The 21,124-nt window shown below is 51.8% G+C and overlaps 5 protein-coding genes across 5 annotated transcripts; all 5 read left to right on the top strand.

The window, feature by feature from the left end:
• Window positions 1-1,920: 1,920 nt before the first annotated feature.
• On the top strand, window positions 1,921-4,746 carry N0V96_005890 (uncharacterized protein; the record flags this gene model as incomplete). The annotated part of the gene is made up of 3 exons (XM_065757521.1): window positions 1,921-2,017; window positions 2,070-3,098; window positions 3,149-4,746. 3 exons carry the CDS (start codon window positions 1,921-1,923, stop codon window positions 4,744-4,746), a joined length of 2,724 nt encoding a protein of 907 aa, XP_065613864.1.
• A 2,199-nt stretch (window positions 4,747-6,945) lies between these two features.
• N0V96_005889 (uncharacterized protein) lies at window positions 6,946-7,681 on the top strand (the record flags this gene model as incomplete). The annotated part of the gene is made up of 4 exons (XM_053189488.1): window positions 6,946-7,026; window positions 7,092-7,278; window positions 7,332-7,463; window positions 7,527-7,681. 4 exons carry the CDS (start codon window positions 6,946-6,948, stop codon window positions 7,679-7,681), a joined length of 555 nt encoding a protein of 184 aa, XP_053052941.1.
• Window positions 7,682-9,179: 1,498 nt separating this feature from the next.
• On the top strand, window positions 9,180-12,666 carry N0V96_005888 (uncharacterized protein; the record flags this gene model as incomplete). The annotated part of the gene is made up of 5 exons (XM_053189489.2): window positions 9,180-9,526; window positions 9,593-9,789; window positions 9,847-12,144; window positions 12,203-12,441; window positions 12,625-12,666. The coding sequence occupies 5 exons, from the start codon at window positions 9,180-9,182 to the stop codon at window positions 12,664-12,666; spliced, it is 3,123 nt and encodes a 1,040-aa protein (XP_053052942.2).
• Window positions 12,667-15,392: 2,726 nt separating this feature from the next.
• On the top strand, window positions 15,393-16,106 carry N0V96_005887 (uncharacterized protein; the record flags this gene model as incomplete). The annotated part of the gene is made up of 2 exons (XM_053189490.2): window positions 15,393-15,400; window positions 15,506-16,106. 2 exons carry the CDS (start codon window positions 15,393-15,395, stop codon window positions 16,104-16,106), a joined length of 609 nt encoding a protein of 202 aa, XP_053052943.2.
• A 1,331-nt stretch (window positions 16,107-17,437) lies between these two features.
• Window positions 17,438-19,991, top strand: N0V96_005886 (uncharacterized protein; the record flags this gene model as incomplete). Its single annotated transcript, XM_053189492.2, has 3 exons — window positions 17,438-17,440; window positions 17,643-18,498; window positions 19,579-19,991. The coding sequence occupies 3 exons, from the start codon at window positions 17,438-17,440 to the stop codon at window positions 19,989-19,991; spliced, it is 1,272 nt and encodes a 423-aa protein (XP_053052945.2).
• Between the last annotated feature and the right edge of the window lie 1,133 nt (window positions 19,992-21,124).

Genomic DNA, 21,124 nt, shown 5'->3' with positions numbered 1-21,124 from the left:
AGATTTGAGGTCATCCCACATGACTGGAATGCATCGGCGCAGATGCCGTCGAATCAACGCAGCGTTTAGAGCATACGAGGTATCCGTAATTGGGGCATTCTTGGGAGCTCCAGCCTCCAACTTCATACTCGGCTTCGTTTTGTCCAGGCGATGCTTGGGTGTGCATCACGCCTGCCGATGTTCTACGCTAGAACGGTGGCTTAGCCCAGATGGATAGGCTGACTAAAGAAAGGTTAGGCAACTCGGGTGAGGCTTGAGGCGATGAGATCCCCACCACGGAGGCGGCGTGATGGTAATCGTGCGCGGCTATCCGTAGATACCTTACCCTTTCACTGCCTTTCACGGATGTTGTTCCAAGAGGCGTATATGATAGAAACGGTAAGGTATTCAGGCATAGGGATTGCCAAAACGAGAACACATTAGGTTCAAGCATACTTACACGCGTCTTGCCGCCAAACGGGGAGGTGCGTCCGTGTCAGTGGAGAGAAGCAGGTAGGCGCAGACAGGCTGCGGGCAGGGCAGGCAACGGTCGGGGAGCTCGAGGCAGCTGAGGAGCCAGGTCAGGCAAGAGGTAGCCGGGGAGTCCCTGGAAACCCTTCTAAAAAACTAGACCCTTTTACCCCATCCATCCCTCCTTGCTGCCCGCGCAACCGAACGGACAGAGGTGGATTGGACGGCCCGTCAAAAACAAACGTTCAGTTAATATTTGCTTCTTCCTTTTCGGTTTCGCACACTGCCGATGCGGCTCCTTTCTTCTCGTCTTGACGAACTACCCGCGAACCCCTTTCCTTGGAACAACGTCGCATTACAGCTGCGTCTCTTCCATCTCGCCTCTCCTGTCGGGCACCCGCGGCTCTCGTCCGACATACGCCTACGGTAGTCAGCTTTTGGCATCTGCTGCTGCTGCAGCTGCTTCCCAGTTTGACGTCATCTCGGTGAGTTGCTTTCCCACACACGCACGGCGCATCGCATCTATCCAATCATCCCCGCGTCTTCTTCTATGTGAGATTGTCTAGCAGAACGACGGTGAAGGGCCAATCACTGCCGGCGAACTTCCTGCGGCTCCAGTTCCTTCGTCGACTGGTTGGTTCGACTTCTCAGCCCGGCGAGCCTACCCTGCTTCAGATCGCTTCTCTTCCTCCCCCCACGGTGCCTGCTTCCGTCATCTAGCATCAACGCATATCCTTGTTGCTGTGCAGTAGTCGCCTGTTCAACATAACGCTGCGAGCTGCGAGGGGCAACAAACACCAAACCTTCCAGATCTGCGGGGAGCAGCTGCCGACCTTCTTCCTGTCATCTTACAACTGGGAGGCTGCTACCCTTGTGTTGCTTCCGCGATTGCTTACCTCTTCTAAACCTACTGGCGTGCCCTTCATCACCATAACTTCCGCTTGCGAAACATCTTCTACTTTCTTCCAATTTACCCGTGACACGACTGCTGACTTCCTTTGCTGCCTTAGTCCACTCATTCTTTTGCCTTACCCCCTCTCACAGACACCCAAAACTTTCGATCGACCTTCCGAGGACGAACCTACGTCTGCCAACGTGGTAGAAAGCGGAACTGCAGACAGCTATTGCGACTACGTTTCCCGGATCGAATCAACGGTGTTTGGAGAACCCGATTGTTTTGCGAATCTCGACTGTCACGTCACTTTGCTCAGCCACCGATTACGCAGGCGACACTTCTAAGCTACGCCACACCAAGACCTACCCAACACAAGGCTGTGTTTCTAGATCCCGGCAACCTTGAACACAGACGAGAGGCGAAGCTACTTTCGATAACTTTGACCGTGCTTCGTTTGGTCTACGGCTCTACAAATCTTCGCCACATCGAGATACCCTAAGCTTGGCATGCGTTTTGGACAAAACAGTCTGCACTTCCAGAGTCTTTAGTCTGTCGAGCACCAATCCACCGTCAGGATGGGAGGAGTCGACATGAGCCGCGATTACTACGCGGACCTGGAGCTTCCGGCAGACGCAGATACGAATGAGATCAAGAAACAGTTTCGAAAGCTAGGTAAGGTGAAGCTGATCTCTTCCTATCGAACGAGTCGATTAACCCTAGCTAGCACTCAAGTACCACCCTGATCGAAACCCAGGCAGAGAAGCCGAAGTCAACTCCCGATTCCAGGTCATTCAGTCCGCCCATGAAATTCTTACCGACCCACAACAACGAGCCAAGTACGATGCCGGGAGAACACGATCGAGATATCCCACAGCGTCCGGAGTCCGAGGCAATCCCTGGCAGAACGCCGGTGCCAACTTTCCTCCCCCACCTCGTCGTAACGCGACAGCTCGCAATCCGCCGCCGCCTCCGCCAGCCTCAGGAGCCAGTAGATACCGCAACTTTGCCTCGGGTGCGGCTCCCACAGCCAAAGCGCAGACGAGAGACGACCCAGAAGCGAAGCGGAATGCTTGGCACGCTTTTGAGAATATGAAGGGTCGGGCCAGCCAGTCTCAGCCAAAGCCCGCCAAGGCCCCCGAGACTCCAAAGCGGCCTGTCCCCCGGACTCCTTCTCAGAAACAGAGGGCAGAGGCTTCCTTTGGACGGAAACCTGGCTACACTCCTCATTCGCCGGTCCCTGCGGATGAGCCTCCAGTGAACTCGTCCAACTACTCCACTTCATCCCGGCACACCAACATCTTCGCAGACAATGCGCGCAGACAACAAGAGGCAGGAGTACCAGACCCTCTGGCACAATTTAGGGACTCAGATTCTCGCCAAAGCACTCCTTACATGTCACATGGCGGCGAGAAACTGAATCCGTTCGATGGCATCTCTGTGGGACGGGCCAAAAGCACCCGGGAAAGCCCTCGACCACCCCAGGAAAGCTACGGCCCCAATCTCTCGCCTGGCAGCGCTCGTCAACGTGCTCAGAGTGTCCCCCGTCAAGCAAGGACTGAGCCGTCGAGCCCGCGCACTTCGACTTCGACGCCGCAAGAGGACCGCCCTAACACGGCGACTGCAACTGCGTCCAACTCACCTAAGGACCCATTTAGATCCCGCGCAAGCGCAAGATACACCCCGCCGAACACGGCCACTGGTCCTGGTCCGAACAATGCGCAGGCGAAAGCCACTGCTTCCCAGAATCCTAATGGTGGGATTTTCTAAAGCGTTATGACCCGGCAAGAGCTAATGACTTCGCAGGAGCGGGAAACATACACACGGCACAAGGATCTTCAATGTACGGAACATCTTTTCCCCCAGGTCCTTTTCCTTCTTTTGCGGTCCCCAGCCTGCGGCGCAAATCAGCAGCAGAGGCATGCACACGATATGCATCGCAGCCTCCGCTCCCTGAGCAGTCGAGCAACGCAGAACTGCATGATTCGCCGTCTCCTAGTGGAGATAGGTCTAGGAGCGACTCACTCACGCCATTCGAGCGAAAGCAGGGCGAACTTCTGAGCAAGCTTGTCAAAAGACAGGCGCCAGACCTGACGCCGCTTTCTCGTGACAAGCGCCACACGATTGACACTCATCATGATATTACACCGAACCAAGCTGACAAGAAAATTACCAATAGCTTTAATTTCCCGATCGACGATGACACCTTTGCCCGAACCGCCGCACCAGAGCAGCCAGGTTTCAGCCGTAGGAGCACTGAGGAAATTGACACTAGCTTTGTAAACGGTGATGGTCCAGATGCTTGGAAGTTCAGCGCCGGCAGTCCGATCCAGGACCAAGCCGCCAAGGTTCGTTCACAGTCCGGAAGCCGCGTAGGCCGTCGATCGCCAATCAAGCGCCCCAGCTTGAGACACCAGAAGGACATGTCGGGCCAGCCGGCAGGATCACCTTCTGCGGAAGGAAAGTTTGATGCTCAAGACTGGACCCAACAGATTGGGGCCCAAAACTTCGTGCCACACAAGACGCACTCTACATCAACATCTCCTACCCGAATTTCTCGAGTCAACTCTAGGAAGACCAAGGTTAAGCCGACAGCAGGGGGCAATGCAGGACTGGTGAATGATGACTACGACAGTGACGAGGAGACCGAGTGGAGAGGACGAAAGTCAATGGCGGAGCCTATCGGTGCGAACAGCCCGAATGCTATGGACATCGATCCCCCGCAGACTGGGACTTCTCAAAAGCGTGATCATTCGAACAGCGCGAGAAACATTCCTGTAGAACCATCTCGTCCGGAATGGAGGCCTGGCAACGGCTTGCAAGAAAACGGCCCGAAGCTACCTGCGCGCAAGCCAGAATTCAACCCGAACAATGCCGGTTCTGAAGACAGCGAGGAGTTTAGGGCCAGCCTTGCTGACCTCAAGAATGTGGCGCCATTCGCGCAAAACTCTTCTGGCCTAGGTTCTCTGAATGATCTCAAGATGAGTCTGCCGTTTGAGAGTCAGCCGTCAGGCCGCGCTCCGATCGAGAAGGAGAAGAAACCTTCGCTCGATTTCCCGGTCATCCCGCAAGCACCCCGACCCCCGCCTACTTTCGCGGTCAATTTGAAGCCGACTGGCGGTGCCTGGCAGAAGTACACCCAGGACTTCCAGAGCTATGTTTTGAGATGGGAAATCTTCAACGCTCAAGTAATTGAGCATTTCAACGCTCGCAAGGCAAACATCGCCGATCTCCGAGCTCGCAAGGGCTATTCGTTCCTCGTCTCTCGCGGCGATGATGAGATTCACGAATATCTTGAGTGGATGGCACAAGATAAGGAGGTTCGAAGAAAGTGGGCTGTCGCATGCGAAGACCATGAAGCACGCATTCGCGAGTTCATGGTATACAAGGGCAAGATGGCATAAGTGAAGGCTCTTATTCTGTTTGCGCCTTCTGCTTGGGAAGGATTCTACTGGCCTCGAAATCCTTGTTCTTACCTTACGGAGGTGTATTTTTCAACTTTGACGACAGCTCGGACTAAATGGGAAACGACACGGAACGATACCCGGCATTTGGGAGGATATTAATCACGATTCGACCTTGTCTCTCTTGACTGGCACAATCGACCAGGCCGCGTTGCACATACACTCACTCGCCGACATTGTTAACGGCGACATACCATTATGACATAGACGAAGAGGGAGGTGTGTGTGTATACACCCATATTTGCGCTACATTTTGCACTTTGCTCTCTTACGTTGGGTTTTTGGGGTTCTTCGGCTCGATTCTTTACGACTGTGCTGACCCCCAGTCATCACGGTCTCGCATGGCCAGGCCTTGGTTGTTTCGTGCCTTGGCTACTGTGGGTGGATCGGGTTGTGTAATACGTATCAGATTCTTATGCCCCTTCTGAGGCTATCTCCATTAAGCTTGGTTGAAACTTTCCGAGCTGAAAAGGCATGGGGAGACGAATAGACAACCAGCAACATTAGAATTATGCATTTGGTCGTTGTGATTTTGTTTCTACTGCTCGTGTATATCTCGCTGTGTCACTGTTTTCGTTTTGGTTGCGGCAGTCTCTATCCTCCGCTGCCCATGTAGATGAATGGGAAGGGAATGTTTCGTGGATTTCCAAGCAATAGAGGAGATTCTCCTAGATCGTTACATCAACACCAACGCAATAAACATCGAAGTCATCGCGAGTTCCTGATTTTCTGCCAACCAACCCCCTTTCCCTTTCTTTAGCTATCCTTTCCGTTTTGTCCCATTTTCTTTCTACGGAGTGCTCGTGTCGTCCTTTGTGTCCCTGAGCTCACAACCACATGCCTTGCTTACTACTTGTTTCTCTCTTCCCCTCAAATAGAAGAGGCGGAGACATGAGCATGCCTCGAGGTCCGGAACGTTCCTCAATCTCACGATCCCGTGAAGGAATTATCTTGCTCCGCTTATGTTGTGACTTTAATCCAAGGAAAGCTTCTTTACCTTTCTTCTCTTCTCTGAACTGTTTCCTGGAACAAACCTCTTGCGTTTGCAATCATTGCCCATCTTCGAAAGGCTCAAGCCTCGTCATCGTTTGTCGCTTTACGGAATCGAAACGCCGAGCAAAAAGCTGCTCTATTTTGCATATACTCGCTACCCCCTTTATCGACTTTAGTCGAATCGTTCATGGCGAAGACCGACCTTGGCGCGCGGAAGGAGGCCGTTACGCTCCCTCCGCTGAGACCTCCCAAGCCGAAGCCCAAGTCGAGCTTTGGGAAGGGGCCTCAGTACTTTGCTGGAAACATGTGCTGGCATCAATACGGACACAATTTGGGAATCTTACTCAAGCATCTGAGTTGCAACATGTGAGTAAAGAAAGTTTTTCAAGTCTTTTGGTTCATTTTCTTCTTCTCGGGATTTGGGGGAGTTGCCTGGAAAGTGGGATATCATCACTGAGATTGTCACTTATTGCATGTTTTGGCTCAGCGAGGGTGATGGAATCTGCCTTCCTCCTGAGATTCTGCTTCCTTCTTTCCTCATAGGAGTTGACTCCAAAGAGGGATTCCATCCTTCATTCATTGGGAGAGCTCTAGGCAGCTCGAACCCCCCTGGGAAGACAGAACTTTCGAGGAAGGAGACACCTTGAACCTTTCCCTGACCTTCCTTCCTGATTTACACTCCTAGAGGCCTGCCTCACTCTCATCCAGCTCTCACATAAAACCCAGCTCTTCCACCCTCTCACTCCACCCTTCTCACTTCCTCACCCTCACACTTTGTTCACCCTCACGCAAACTATCGCACCTCAGCAACACAGCTTAGCTGTAATAACTTCATCATTTATCACCACGACCATTGCATGTGAGCAATACACCTTCGCAAACCCGAATCTCTCACCTGCCTCACTCAATCTACCTCCATCATCATCGCCATCACCCTCAATTTCAATTTCATTTTCACCCTCTCGCACCTTCTTCTATCTCTCGTCACTGTTGTTATTTCCATCACTGCCTTCGCATCTCACATCTCTTGTCCTCGCATCCTGATCTTTCTCTCACCTCCCACACTTTCCATCAGCACTGCATACACATGGTCTTCAGCAACTGACGAATCGAACTTACAGAAAAGAAGAATACCATTCTTTCAACATGGCTGATACCAAGTCCATTAACGGCAGCGAAGCGACTCCTGCCGCTGGTCGCGTCGGTGCTTGGACCGATGCTGAGCGTGTAAGTCTGGCTTCAGTCGCATTTTCACTTTTATTTTCCAGATTCTCTAACACACGGATGTACAGTTCCAGCTTGTCCTCCGCGTTCTCGCGACCGTGCTTCCCGACGGCAAGGGAGTTGACTGGAAGAACGTCAACATGGAGGGCCGCACTCTGAAGGCCCTGCAGGGCCAGTGGACTGCTATCATCGCTCAGATGCGTGAGATCAACACCGGCGAGAACGGAGAGGCCGCTGCCCTCAAGCCGAAGACCCGTAAGTCATCACTTTTCTACTCATGTCTGGATTCAAACTGACATCTCCCCAAGCCCGCAAGACTGCTGTCAAGAAGAAGGCTGCCACTGCCGCCGAGGATGGCGAGGAGGCCAACGGCGACCAGGAAGGCAGCGAGGAGACCAAGCCGGTGACTCCCAAGAAGCGCGCTGCGGCGACCAACGCTGGTAAGTATCACATTGAAAGCCATGGTTCTCAATTGTGCATGTAGCTGATCTATCACCACCTAGATGGCACTCCGAAGAAGCGTCGTACCCCTGCCAAGAAGGCAGCCCAGGCCAAGGCCGAGGCCGAGGAGGCTCAGGAAACTGAGGCTGAGGCTAAGGTTGAAGCTGATTCTGAGACCCAGGTCGAGACCAAGGATGAGAAGGATGGCGAGCAGTAGGTTATCTAATGCTTGCTACCATCGCTGGATAGCCGTCTCACTCTACATGGCTGCGGTTGGTTTTCATTGGGTTCCGCGCAAGGAACGGACATTACTCTGAATTGGCTTGGAAAGGGGGACAGAACGTGCGACCCATTGCTCTTGCGTTCGCATACGTCTCTGAGGTAGTTTAAGCCATCAGAAATCAAATGGGATACTCTTTACCCTCATCTCTTGACACTCTTGCTGTGCTCATCGTCTTAGGCCTCGCGCTCATTCGCGGTCTCTCCGTAACCTCTAATGGGGCAATGCCGTAGCCCGTAAATCGAGGGAGAAAAAGATAGCTTGGAATCAGATGGGGCTGGAAATCGGTGGCGACGAATGATTGTTCGTACTGGAACACAATATCAAGCAACTTGGTGGGCGGTGATGAAGCCCCGAAACCGCGCCCGACAATCGATAAACCGGCTCTCCAACGAATCAGGTCGCTGGACATAGACTTCCATCCAAGGTGCATCCCGGCCGGTCATTCGAGCAGTACGTTGTGAGACCTGCATATTCTTGCAGCCTGGAGTTCGGTCGTTGGTGGTGTGCTGCGTGAGAGCATGATCCATTCCGTCCCATCTCGGTCTGCGGGCCAGGCACCACACTCATTGACGTCTGCCGTCAAGAGTGTTAAAGTGAACTTTGCAAAGCTGCTAGACCGCCTTAGCGAACTGTACAGGCCTCAACAGGGACGCTAGTGTCACATTACATCAGCAACCGGGGAATTAGTGGAGAAAATTAGCAGGGATGGACACCCACCCGGGACATGCACCCATTAAGCGGGCTCTTATGCATCTAGCCTGGTGATCTCACTTGGGTGACCCCCATATCGGACAGATCCTGTTTGTTTGCCATCGTCCCGCACCTGAAATTTTTTGACGACAAACGACGTTGGGAAAAGGTGTTCGCGTTCCAGTACAACTCTGCTAGATTGCCTCTCCCACACTTCTGGAGGGATCACATGCGCAGCAGCTTGAGGTTCAATCATACTCTACTCTGATAGCCAGGACAACCAATTGCCCGCCGTTCATTTGACAAAGGCATTGTTCCTTTTCGTATCCACAGCTGGAGGTTGCCATCCTTTTCTTCCACCTTCTCTCGCTGGATGCGCTCCGTCTTCACTGGAGGCAGAGGGACTTGCTTGAGCCTTGCATCCACCCCGGCAGTACTAGCACGACGACCTTGGACAGCATCCACCACCACCGTCACCACCACCACCACCACAGCCTTCACCCTTACCTCCCCCCAGCTTTTTCGACGCCAACTCGAGCTCCTCCCGTTCGCACAACGCGGCTACTCCCGTATAGCTGGAGCCATTTCATCCAGAGACACCGGCTATAAGACAACGCGACGAACCATCTGCGCCCAGACTCGCCGCCCCTACTCAGCCGCCGTCGAACCTGATCCCTCGTCGGCGCCGCAACAGCAAAACGAACAACCCTCTGTTCAAACCACAACGACCGAGACCGCAAACATGAACGGCAACAGCGCATCGCCGCGCTCTAAGCGCAAGGCCCCTACGAGCCCTGAGGGCCTGCGACCCCATAAGCAGCATCGCGCGCTGAACGGCAAACTATCTGCCGGCGACAACACGCCTGAGGTTGAGCGCGTCGAGGAGATTGAGGAGGAGAGCGAGTTTGAGGATGCCGCGCGGCTGAACGGCATGTTTCCCATGACGCAGGAGCCAGAGGCGTGGCAAAAGACCATTGAGAACGTCGTCAGCAATGTAGTCTCCATTCGTTTCTGCCAGACATGCTCCTTTGACACGGACGCGGCGTTAACGAGTGAGGCGACTGGCTTCGTGGTGGACGCTCAGAAGGGGTAAGACGAGGATTTACGGCGGCAAGTCATCATAGGCAGGCAGAGGGCTGACGAAGTGGACTACAGATACATCTTGACGAACCGACACGTCGTTGGATCCGGACCGTTCTGGGGCTACGTCGTCTTCGACAACCACGAGGAGGTTGATGCGTACCCCGTCTACCGCGACCCCGTTCACGATTTCGGTATTCTTCGATTCGACCCCAAGGCTGTCAAGTACATGAAGCTGAACGCGCTGGTGCTTCGTCCGGACCTTGCGAAGGGTAGGCAATACCTTGATGGGTAGCATTTTGGAAGTGGATCCGCTAACAGGTTGGTAGTTGGTGTTGAGATCAGAGTGGTGGGTAACGATGCCGGAGAGAAGCTCAGTATCTTGTCTGGTTTCATCAGTCGTCTAGACCGAAATGCGCCGGAATACGGAGAGGGATACAGCGACTTCAACACCTGCTACTACCAAGCCAATGCTGCCGCCAGTGGTGGTAGTTCTGGCAGTCCGGTTGTGAACGTGGACGGGTTTGCCGTAGCCCTGCAAGCTGGTGGGCGATCTGATGGTGCTTCGACAGACTACTTCCTGCCTCTGGATCGGCCGTTACGAGCTTTGGAATGCATCCGTCAGGGCAAGCCCGTCACAAGAGGTGACATTCAGTGCCAATTCCTCCTCAAGCCTTTTGACGAATGCAGACGCCTCGGCCTTACCCCGGAGACGGAGGCTGCAACTCGTCAGCATTTCCCCAAGGACAACAACATGCTTGTGGCCGAAATCGTCCTCCCTAAGGGGCAGTCTGACCAGAAGATCGAGGAGGGTGACATTCTTGTTAAGGTGAACGGCGAGCGTGTGGGTCAGTTCATCCGCCTGGATGACTTGCTGGACTCAAATGTTGGCCAGACCATCCATCTTCAGATCCAAAGAGGCGGCGAGGATATTGAGGTCGATGTCGAGGTCGGTGACCTACACCAGATCACTCCCGATCGCTTCGTGTCCGTCGCAGGTGCCAGCTTTCACAGCCTGTCATACCAGCAGGCCCGTCTATACGGTGTCGCATGTCAAGGTGTCTTCGTTTGCGAGGCGACTGGCTCTTTCAGATTCGACAACGCGGACAATGGCTGGCTGATTCAGACTGTGGACCACAAGAAGACCCCTGATCTGGAAACCTTCATCGAGGTGATGAAGACAATTCCAGACAAGTCCCGCGTGGTCGTCACTTATAAGCACCTGCGTGACCTGCACACTCTGAACACCACAATCATCTACGTTGACCGACATTGGTCAGCAAAGATGAAGATGGCTGTCCGCAACGACGAGACTGGCCTCTGGGACTTCACTGACTTGGCTGATCCCCTTCCTCCCAAGGCGCCTGTTGCTCGCTCTGCTTCTTTCATTCAACTCGAGAATGTGAAGCACACGGCTATTGCCGACCTGGTGCGCAGCTTCGTCCACGTCAACTGCACCATGCCTGTTAAGCTGGACGGCTTCCCTAAGAACAGGAAGTGGGGCATGGGCCTGGTGATTGACGCCGACAAGGGTCTTGTTGTCATCTCAAGAGCGATTGTGCCTTACGATTTGTGCGATGTGACAATCACCATTGCGGACTCGATCATTGTCGAGGGCAAGGTCGTGTTCCTCCACCCCCTTCAGAACTATGCCATTGTGCAGTACGACCCGGCGCTGGTCAATGCTCCCGTTCAAAGTGCGAGGTTGAGCACGGACAACATCACCCAAGGAGCTTCCACCAACTTCATGGGATACAACAGAATTGGAAAGATTGTCCATGCCTCCACCACAGTCACCGAGGTCACTGCCGTGGCTATCCCGGCCAACTCTGGTGCACCCAGATACCGTGCCATCAACGTCGATGCCATCACTGTTGATACGAGTCTCAGCAACCAGTGTGGAAGCGGTGTTCTCGTCGCCGACGATGGCACGGTTCAGGCCCTCTGGCTCACTTACTTGGGCGAGCGTTCACCTTGCAGCAACCGTGATGAGGAGTACCACCTCGGTCTTGCCACGCCTACTCTTCTGCCTGTCGTGTCTCAAATTCAACAGGGCATCGTTCCCAAACTGCGCATGCTCTCCGTCGAGTTCAGAGCCATCGCCATGGCTCAAGCTAGAGTGATGGGCGTCTCTGACGAGTGGATCAGCAAGGTCACCGAAGCCAACAAGACACACCACCAGCTCTTCATGGTTAGCAAGCGGACCTTTGAGCGCAGCGAGCAGTCAAGCGCTCTGCTCGAAGGTGATATCTTGCTCACGCTCAACGGTAAGGTTATCACCAAGGTCTCCGAGCTGGACATTATGTACTCTCACGAGGTCCTCGACGCCGTCATCGTCCGCAACTGCGAGGAGATCCATATTAAGGCTCACACCGTCGCCGCCGACGATGTCGAGACCGACCATGCCATCTCCTTCTGTGGAGCCATTCTGCACCGACCTCACCATGCCGTCAGACAGCAGATTAGCAAGCTGCACAGCGAGGTGTACGTGTCGGCCCGCACTCGCGGTTCGCCTTCCTACCAGTACGGCCTCGCACCCACCAACTTCATCACCCACGTGAACGGCAAGGCGACGCCTGATCTGGAGACATTCCTCGCCTCCGTCCAGAAGATCCCAGACAACACCTGTAAGTGGCTTTCCAGGTCATTCTTTTCTTGTACATTAGCTAATCGTGTTCCTTGCAGACTTCCGACTTAAGGCTGTCACCTTTGACAGCGTGCCTTGGGTAATCACCATGAAGAAGAACGAGCACTACTTCCCGACAACGGAGTGGACCAAGGACCCGTCGGAATCATGCGGCTGGAGACGGAAGACGTACGAGGGCGGCAAGACATACGATGGTGAGGGTCCCGACGGCGTGCTCGACTCCGTGCTCGCCGTCACCGAGGACGCTGAAATGGTTGATGAGCCCCCCCGCGCCCTTGTAGAGGCATCAACGGCCAGAACCACACATCATGAATCAAGAAAGACTGCCGTACTAGACAACAGTGGCATTGTATCCCACCCAGACTCGACATCGCGAGGTCCGGGTCATTTTAATGACAAAACACCATTCGCACACAAACACACACATCATTGGGAAAACTTCTGGACAAGGACAGGACAGGACACGGGCAAAGGGGCTGAGGGATTCATGGGCATGGGCTAAGGCGAAACGCGAACGCGCACGGCCGTGAGGACAGCATTCTCAACTGGGTGTTCTTGTATGTACATATATAAATAGGGGCTATAGGGAAAGGGGGGGAGGGTCATGTTTCCGATGGGAAATCTTGTACTCCTCTTTTTCTAGGCTTTCTTCTTTGCTTCGATTCTCTCTTGAATACCCGTTTGACTTCGTGAGGGAAGTCTATTTATTCTGTAATGGTGTCTTGCCTTGTGACACTCGGAGCGACAAGCTTCACCCTTCCATAAGTAAGAAGTTAAATGTAGAAAGCTTTCATAACCTGATTCAAGTACTTTTCGCAGTGGTTGAGAAATTTGGCTTATTTACGTCCTCAGTACTAGACTACCTGGCAAGATTCTTTCACATTTTCTTGTAGTCAATCTTCCCATAATCAGAGTTTCATAGGAGTGGCCCTTCACCAGAAGGTCTCCCCTGTGAGGATGGCCCTTTTTGACTTTCCTCAATTGACGTCTCAAGGAAGAAATTCGGGGAGGGCAAAGTCCAAGGGACGTGAGCCTCTCCAGTGAAACCCCACATCAAGCCATCGAGAGGAGCCTGTTCAGTAAAGCTGGAAAACAAAGGCATTGCGGGACCTAGAGAAACATGTGATTCGAAAGGAGATGCGTTGTCAATTGACTGGGGGGTGACATGTGCTGACCCATAAGCGGAATCCGGAGGCACAGCCTCGAATATCGCATCACCCATTGCCACAGCCTCTTCATCTGACATCGGAGTTGGAGATTGGGCCTTGACAATAGAAGTCTTGCGACGCTTAGAATGACTGGGTTCGCCTTCAGAAAGCCCAAGTCCAGATGACAATTGTTCGGAGGGCCGCTTATTGGAGCGTCTGATTGATCCAAAGTCTTCTGCAGACGCCAGTCGAACAGAGTCTGCGCCTAGACTTCTTTGAATGTCTGCAAATGTTTGATCCAAAGGGAAAACATATCCGTCGCCGAACATGTCTGCTGCAATGGTGTGGCCGAAAACATCACAAGAAGATGCCCCAACGACCCATGCACCGGAGTCACCTTTTCCAACTGTGAACGAGTGTCAACCATAGCTCTTTGCGTCCATTATGAGATCAAGTGATACTTACCCTCTCCCTCATTCAAGGAGAGAATGTAGGCGGGTGTCGATACATCTGCCGTTTCCGACCAAAATCGAGCTGGTTCACTCGACAGCAGACCAGATCTAGTTCCCACGGTGCTTGCGATCATCTTAACCTCCTGGTAGGGCTCGTCACCTGAAAATCTTCCGAAATTAGTCGTGAGGGGGTATTTGGAAAACCCGAAGGTGTCATTAATTGGGCCCATATTTGAGTCGACCAGGAGAAAGTCATCAGATTCGACTAAAGCCCAATCGAAATCCGGACCTTCTTCTTGGGATTCGTCTTTCTTTAAAACTTGGCATGTACGAAACCCCTCCAGCACTTCAGAACCATGGTTCCGCTCCAGTCGAGATGTGGTCGAGCTAGCGCTGTTGCAATTTTCGGAGCTGCTCTCTTCAGAGCTTGTCGTGTTTTCTTCATTGAAGACGTGGCCCACTGTCATTCCGTACAGTTTGCTTTCACCGGCCTTATTCACCACCTTGATCATGCCGCCGAACGTGGCGGTCTTTCCGTTTTTCTGAATACCTTTGAGTCTCAGAGAACATCCGCAAAGTGACAGCCTATAATCTGGATAACGGTTGATGGCACGGCGGTCTATTGCCAGGAGTGAGCGCAACAGCTTCGCCGTCAAGCGAGGTTCTCGGCCCTCGACGATAATCCTGAGTCTTGCCGTCTGTTCGGTTGGCTCGCATAATTCTTGGATTATCTTGGTCTTATCGAAGAAGTCGTTCACAGTCTCCGACAGCTTTTTAGGACAAAGCACGACGATATACTCGCCGGCATCCTCTTCATTTGCCCCGAGTATCATTGTTCGAAATGACATTGGTCCAAGTCGACCCCCGGTTTTCTTCAGGTGGGCATGTAGCAACGGCTCTATCTGATCGATAACGTAGTTGAATCGATCATTCCTTGCCTTGCTTGGTGTGCCTTTGAACCTGAAGAGATTCTGGCCGCCCAGCTTGACTGGAATTCCTTTAAGCCTAGGAGACTTGCTGTCTTGAGGCTCAGACGCTGTAGGGTCATCTGGAGATGAATATCCCGAATCTGTGAAGTTCTGCGACATGGCCGGTGATTCTGCGGTAGAAATTGAGCAATCTGGAGCTGGTTTAGGCGCTCGTGGCTCTTGGGGTGTTTCCTTGAAGCAGCTGATGGCTGCATCGTGAGTGGCGACTGCCAAAGATACTTCAGCCATGGTTGAAAGGCCCATACGAAGGGAAGATGCACTATTCTGGCTCAGAGCTGAGGAGAAACGCCTTCTACATATAAAGCGAAGTTGACCAAGCAGGGTTGGGCTTCCTTTCATCTCACCGAATATTCCTATTTCAATCACCAATGCCACGTCAACAGCTCAGCCCCCTGATGCTAGCCTGATGCAATGTGCATGCAGCCGCGGCTGCAGAGTCGTACGGATGATCCAATGACAACCCCCAATCCCGCAGCCTGCTTCCGGCGTGCGTGTGTACGCCGAAGCTGGCAACACCTCGCTCCATTCTTTCTTGATTACTTGGTCTCGCTTGAGAATTTGTGTTTCTAGTAGAAGACTTGAATATCTTGGTTTCTTGAACATTTTCTGTAAAACTTCTGGTGGGTTTCTTCGACCACAATGGACGAGTATGAGATGGAAACATTTCCGTTGGAGTCGACCACAGAGTCGCAACTACGACAACTAGGTGAAGCTCTGTGGAATTGGAAAATTTGCATTAACGATGAAGACAGAAGTTCGAAGCTTGAAATGACAAAACTTGAACCCTATTTTCAGTACTACCGAGAGATAACGGCGTCATACGTCTCTGACGCCTTCCCACCAGACGAGGTTCAAGCGTTGCGGTCGCATGATGATCTACATGATATTATCGTGTTGATCCGGTCCAAACCAGAGGCTCGGTTACAGGAATTGACGGAAGAATACTTTTTGAAGAGACAAGAAGACAAGAGCACCGTGCCGGAAGACGAGAAGCAGGCCTTCAGTCTTGCCCTCAGGGCTATCATGATGGTCAGCTGCTCGTGCGAGGGACAAGCTGGTGGCAGCGAGTCCAGTATCTGGAAAAACGAGCAATCTGCGCGGAAGCTGGTATTAACTATGTTCCCAGTGAGGGACCATCCCGACCTCAACGAGCCTGACGACTCCTTACCCGATATCATGTCGGCTCTAAAAGCAACAAGGCTCAAGAAAGTCGCTGGAGTGTCGTTCCGAGGCACAGATGATCTTCGAAACCACCTTCGGCTGGATCCCAAGACTGGAATCATAGAGCTCTATCACCACACTGCCTTTCTGAAGGAGTGCCTCAAAGCATCCAAGGAGGCTGATGTGGAGTAAAGGCCTGAAAGCAAATGACTATTGAATGTCATAACTGACATACAGTAGGCCTCTCTTACCGCGACAACTAGCATGGGAGACTCTACACTCTCTCCAGAATATTCTTTTCCCCCTAGACAAGGAATCGCGAGCTTTCCTACGATCTTTGGTATCGAAAGCTTCCTTCGACCCCGACTGCCTCAGTCTCGGGTACCGGCCATACCTCCGCGACTCAGAGAAAGATATAAAGTACCATTACTGGGGTTCACGATTGATGGACCTGTACGACGAACTCGAGAACCCAAGACCTCGAAGACCTATCTATATCTGGTTGGAACGGAGGAGTAACGCTAGGCACGTGATGCTAGCGACACTTATTGGAGTGATCATTGCAATTATTCTCGGGATACTGGGACTGGTCGTCGGCATTTTCCAGGCTTGGGTCGCGTATGAAGCGTGGAAACACCCTGTGCAGGCATAGACTACTGTGCTTAGCTTTGTGTAGCAAGAGACATACCTATCCAAGGCTCGACTTGCTGACAGCAGCCGTAACGATTTCTTACCTACTTGTTGAAGCACGAATTGACGGGCCTCGAAGTGAACTACAAAGTTACTGAATGAAGAGAACAGTCAATGTCCTCTATCGAGCGTTTGAGGAGATCGTCTGCTTCCCAACTTGATGGTGGGGAACGCTCTAGCTTGGGTAGGTGGGGTGGCCGTGTTCCCCGCGTTCCCTCCGGTGACCGGCTGGCTTATCAGTGCATATCTCATCTTCCATCACCGTCCTCAGATGGTCTGCTTCAAAAGTTGAAGCAAACCTGCGATCAACCGATATTCAGTATTCCACATTAGTGGCTTTTCTCACTCTCTCCTGGCCTAGGTATCAATGGCGTCGGGCCCAACTTACACGGCAACGTTGCCAGTCAGTAATCCGACAGCTTCGTTTTGGCAGTCTGGACCAGATTCAGTTATAAGCAACCACCAGTCGTAAGTCAAAGAAGCTTGTAACCTGATCTTACAAATTAGAAACGTTTTCCCCGAAGCAGGGAGTCATTAAGTGCTTTCCGTTCTTATCAAACGTCGGTGTAATCCTGCATCTAACAAGATGATAGCGAATATTGCTTCGGCTTTCAACTTTCTTTCTTGTCGCAGTAGTCAACAGCAGCGGGTGGACTGACGTCTGAGTGCTTCTAGTCATGAACTTTCCACGTCAGCGGATGTAGTCATCATCGGAGCTGGTATATCTGGTGCCTTTATTGCCCATCGACTGCTCACAGATCAGTCGCCCAACAGACCAAAGTCCGTATTGATGCTCGAAGCCCGAGCCGCGGTAAGTGGCGCTACAGGTAGAAATGGTGAGCAAGTTTTCATTCTCAAAACCGGCAAATCTTCTTTACGGCCAACGAGGTTTGACTTTGTGCCGTAGGTGGGCACATCAAACCTGACTGCTATCGGGGGTTCACCGCATACTCCAAGCTGCATGGCCCCGAGGTAGCTGTGGCACAATGCACATTCGAAGCAATTAACCACCGCGAAACTTTGGCATACATTCGAGAGAATGGCCTTGATGAAGAGATAGACCTCGTCGAGTATCGATCCGCGGATGTGTATCTGACGGAAACCACCTGGAAAGCCGGACTTGCATCTTACAACGGCTTCAAGGAAGCAGGTGGCGACGTCTCCGAAATCACTGTCTTATCAAAGACTGAAGCCGAAGAAACTCTTCGCATCACAAGCTGTTCTGGCGCCATCACGTTTCCTGCTTCAAGCCTCTGGCCGTATAAGCTGGCTATGGCTATGATTCGAAAGTCTCTTGAGGCTGGCCTTCAGCTTGAGACTAACACCCCAGTGCTCGAAGTTTCTCAAGCCGACGGTGAGCATGGTAGTTGGACTATCACGACTGGTCGCGGCAATATCACTGCCAATAAGGTGATACACGCCACCAACGGGTATGCCTCCCATCTACTGCCGGAACTTGATGGGCGCATCATTCCCCTGAAGGGTCACGTTGCGGCCATCGCGCCTCCACCCGCATACGTCGACTTACCGCTATCTACTTCCTTTGCGTTCGTGTCCGATGAGAATTACGACTATCTTGTTCAACGTTCCGGTTCTCAAAAGTACCTGATCTGGGGCGGAGGAGAAGGTGCACATCCGAACGGGCCTGAGGGCGGCTACGGAGACTGCGATGACTCCTTTGCCGTTCCCGAGGTGCTTGACTTCATCAAAGAAGGGCCATCTCGGACTTTCAAGGGCTGGAAGGAGTCTATCGAAAGTCCAAGTTCCGGAGTCAAAGATCCTGTTCCATTTGCTTGGAGCGGCATCATGGGGCTCAGTAAGGACCTGTTGCCTTTCATAGGAGAGCTGCCTGGAAAGCCTGGCCAGTATCTCATCGGCGGCTATCACGGTCACGGTAAGCATCATGCGTCTTTTCAACGTTTTCCGCCTCCACATTTTGATAATGGTGCTGGAGAAATTTGAACCACATCTTTACAGTCGCGAACTCCCTTTTCTCTATCTTGTGCTGATGAAAAGTCAACTTTCTAGGAATGGCCCGCGTATTCCTGTCAACAAAAGCCTTTTGCGACCTTTTCCTCGGACAAGCAATCGACTCCCGCGTTCCATCGCCTTATTTTGATCTAGAGTCTAGGCTTAGAGAGCCTGTTGACATGTCCAAAGTGGGGGGCATCTTGTAGTCCACTGGGGCTTCCATGACATGCGACCGCATGTTGGTTGGTCTGATGCATCGCTTTCGCGTTGTGCTTGAGCGGTATGCTTCTTCTTTGGGTTAACATCTGAATTGATAAGAGATGAATTCAGTAGCTTGATTGCGTGTGATCAGATGAAACACCGGTGTGGACGTCTGGTGTTGTTTTAGCTAGCCAACAATAGTTTTAAGCTTGAGGGGAATGTTAGAGGATGTGGAAATAGGGGCTACAGCTTGAGACGCTGACATATGTCACACCAAAGGAAGTTGAGACGGAATCAATAAGCAGTTTCAACAACCTATAAGTCATGAGTTTGCCCTAGCAACTTCCATGTTAAGAGTGCCTTTTTCTGCCCTGCACAGATGAGACTGAGTCAGCCGTCATGTCGTCGTGTCAAACACCGTCTCATTTTCTGCCGATGGAGACTGGAGAGAATTCCCATCTCACGTTCTGGGATCTTCCTCCTAGGACGACTTTGGCATGCCCATGCTAGGGAAGCCCAAACAGTTTTGCATCAACATCATGGATCATCACACTCAATGCCTGATAGGATTCATTGAAAGCAGACATACCTGCGCGCGGTTGCTATAAAAGGCGTTCCAGCAGTAACCCCAAATATGTTGTAATGACTCTTGGAAGTAGCTCATCTCACTTTCAATACTCTTTATCTAGTCTCCTGGATTTCTTTTATCTCACTACTCAGGCAGTAGTCATTATCTTACAACTCTCATAATATTATTACTATACCGCCGATCAGGAATTTCCTTCTGACCTTCTGCTATCAGCAAAAATGAAGTTCTCTGCCGTCGCAGTCCTTTTCTTGAGCAGCGTCGTAACTGCACTTCCTCAACCTTTGTCTGGCAAGGAAGCCATCTCGGACCTCCAGGCGCGAGTCGCCTCGAACAACCCCGGTGGCGACGTAGGCGGCGCTATCCTTGTTGACAGAGATCTCGACGAGCTTGTCGCCAGGGATCTCGAAGACGATGACGATGAAGGCCAAGACATCAGCGCATTGGACACGAGAGAACCAAAGCAAGGTGGAAACGGAGGCGGCGGTGGCTCAAGCTTGATCGAGCAGCTTCAGAGCACTTTTGACCGCAACAACCCCAACGGAACTCCCGCAGCACCCGGTGACCCGGCTGATCTCAATGGCGACGGTGTTATCAACGTTTTCGAGGCTGGGGCTCAAGCATCCTAGTCGTTTCTGGTAATGAGTTAGAGACATGAATAAAATTCTAAGTGAGAAGGGGTCACATATTTCACCTTAATCAAATCATTTTGATACAAAATCACATCATGTTCGAAGTGAGGAATCTAATTCCTAATATCATGGTCTACAATACTGTACATGTGAATGAGAAAGATAATTACCGCGACATGCTCTGCACATGTTCCATTCATCAAGTAATTGCTGTCAGTTACGGCAGAAGGCTCTCTCATCTGGCTAAAATATTGCTGCGATATAGGGGAGCCTCAATATCTTTGAGATACGGTCACTAAGAGAATCACCCATGGATATCGCGTATAATACAACTATTTGCGGGGTTCCCACATTGGTGGGATGGTTGTCACGAACGATACAGGACCTGATGTTGTGAATGCTGTGATAAATTAGCCAGCCAGCCTCAGTCTCCGGGTAGGAAAGACTGATTTGCGTTGTACTAGGAGACAAAAACACCTCACATACTTGTGCTGTAGTCAGAAATGTGAGTGATGTTAACGATTGCACGTGACATATGTCCCATGGGTCAAACAGGAAGGAAGCCCGTCCCCTAAGGTAGACTTCCTTCCTTCTGCAGTGTCAATCCCAATCAGCCCAGGCAGTAACCGCAGGGCGCATGCCTTATATCCAGATTGAGATCGCTCTTTCGTCAACCAAGCCCCCTTGACCCGCGTGGTCGAGCGGTACAACGCTTTAGTCCGTTGGTATACGAACTTGGTATGAAATCTCGAGAAGTCTGCAAAGATGGAGGGTTTCGTAGGTGTAGCCGGTTCGATTCACGGACTGAGAACCCGAGCTTTTGGTTCTTTTTTTTTTCTCTCCTTTTCTTTTTGATACCTTAAGGTACCTTCTATTATATCAAGAGGCCAGATGATTAATGAAGAAAATTGATGACCTGCTCAAGACCAGATTGAACCCTCATTCTTCTTTCCACCAACGGGGGTTTTGGTATTTGTAAGGCACAGTACTCTCAGGCTAGCACAGGAGCCGAGGTATTTTACAAGGCACTTTCTCCTGTCTTAAATACATATGGATACCATGCGTCGAAAAATACTTTATTTTATTTAGTAAAACCTACATGCCTCTATCATCCTTGTCGCCTGTCATCA

Source organism: Colletotrichum fioriniae (genome assembly GCF_027942845.1).
Source record: "Colletotrichum fioriniae strain IMI 355084 chromosome Unknown scaffold_6, whole genome shotgun sequence".
In the NCBI taxonomy this organism is placed as follows: Eukaryota; Fungi; Ascomycota; class Sordariomycetes; order Glomerellales; family Glomerellaceae; genus Colletotrichum; species Colletotrichum fioriniae.
Note: the sequence above shows the minus strand (reverse complement) of the source record. Positions and strands in the feature narration are given on the sequence as shown.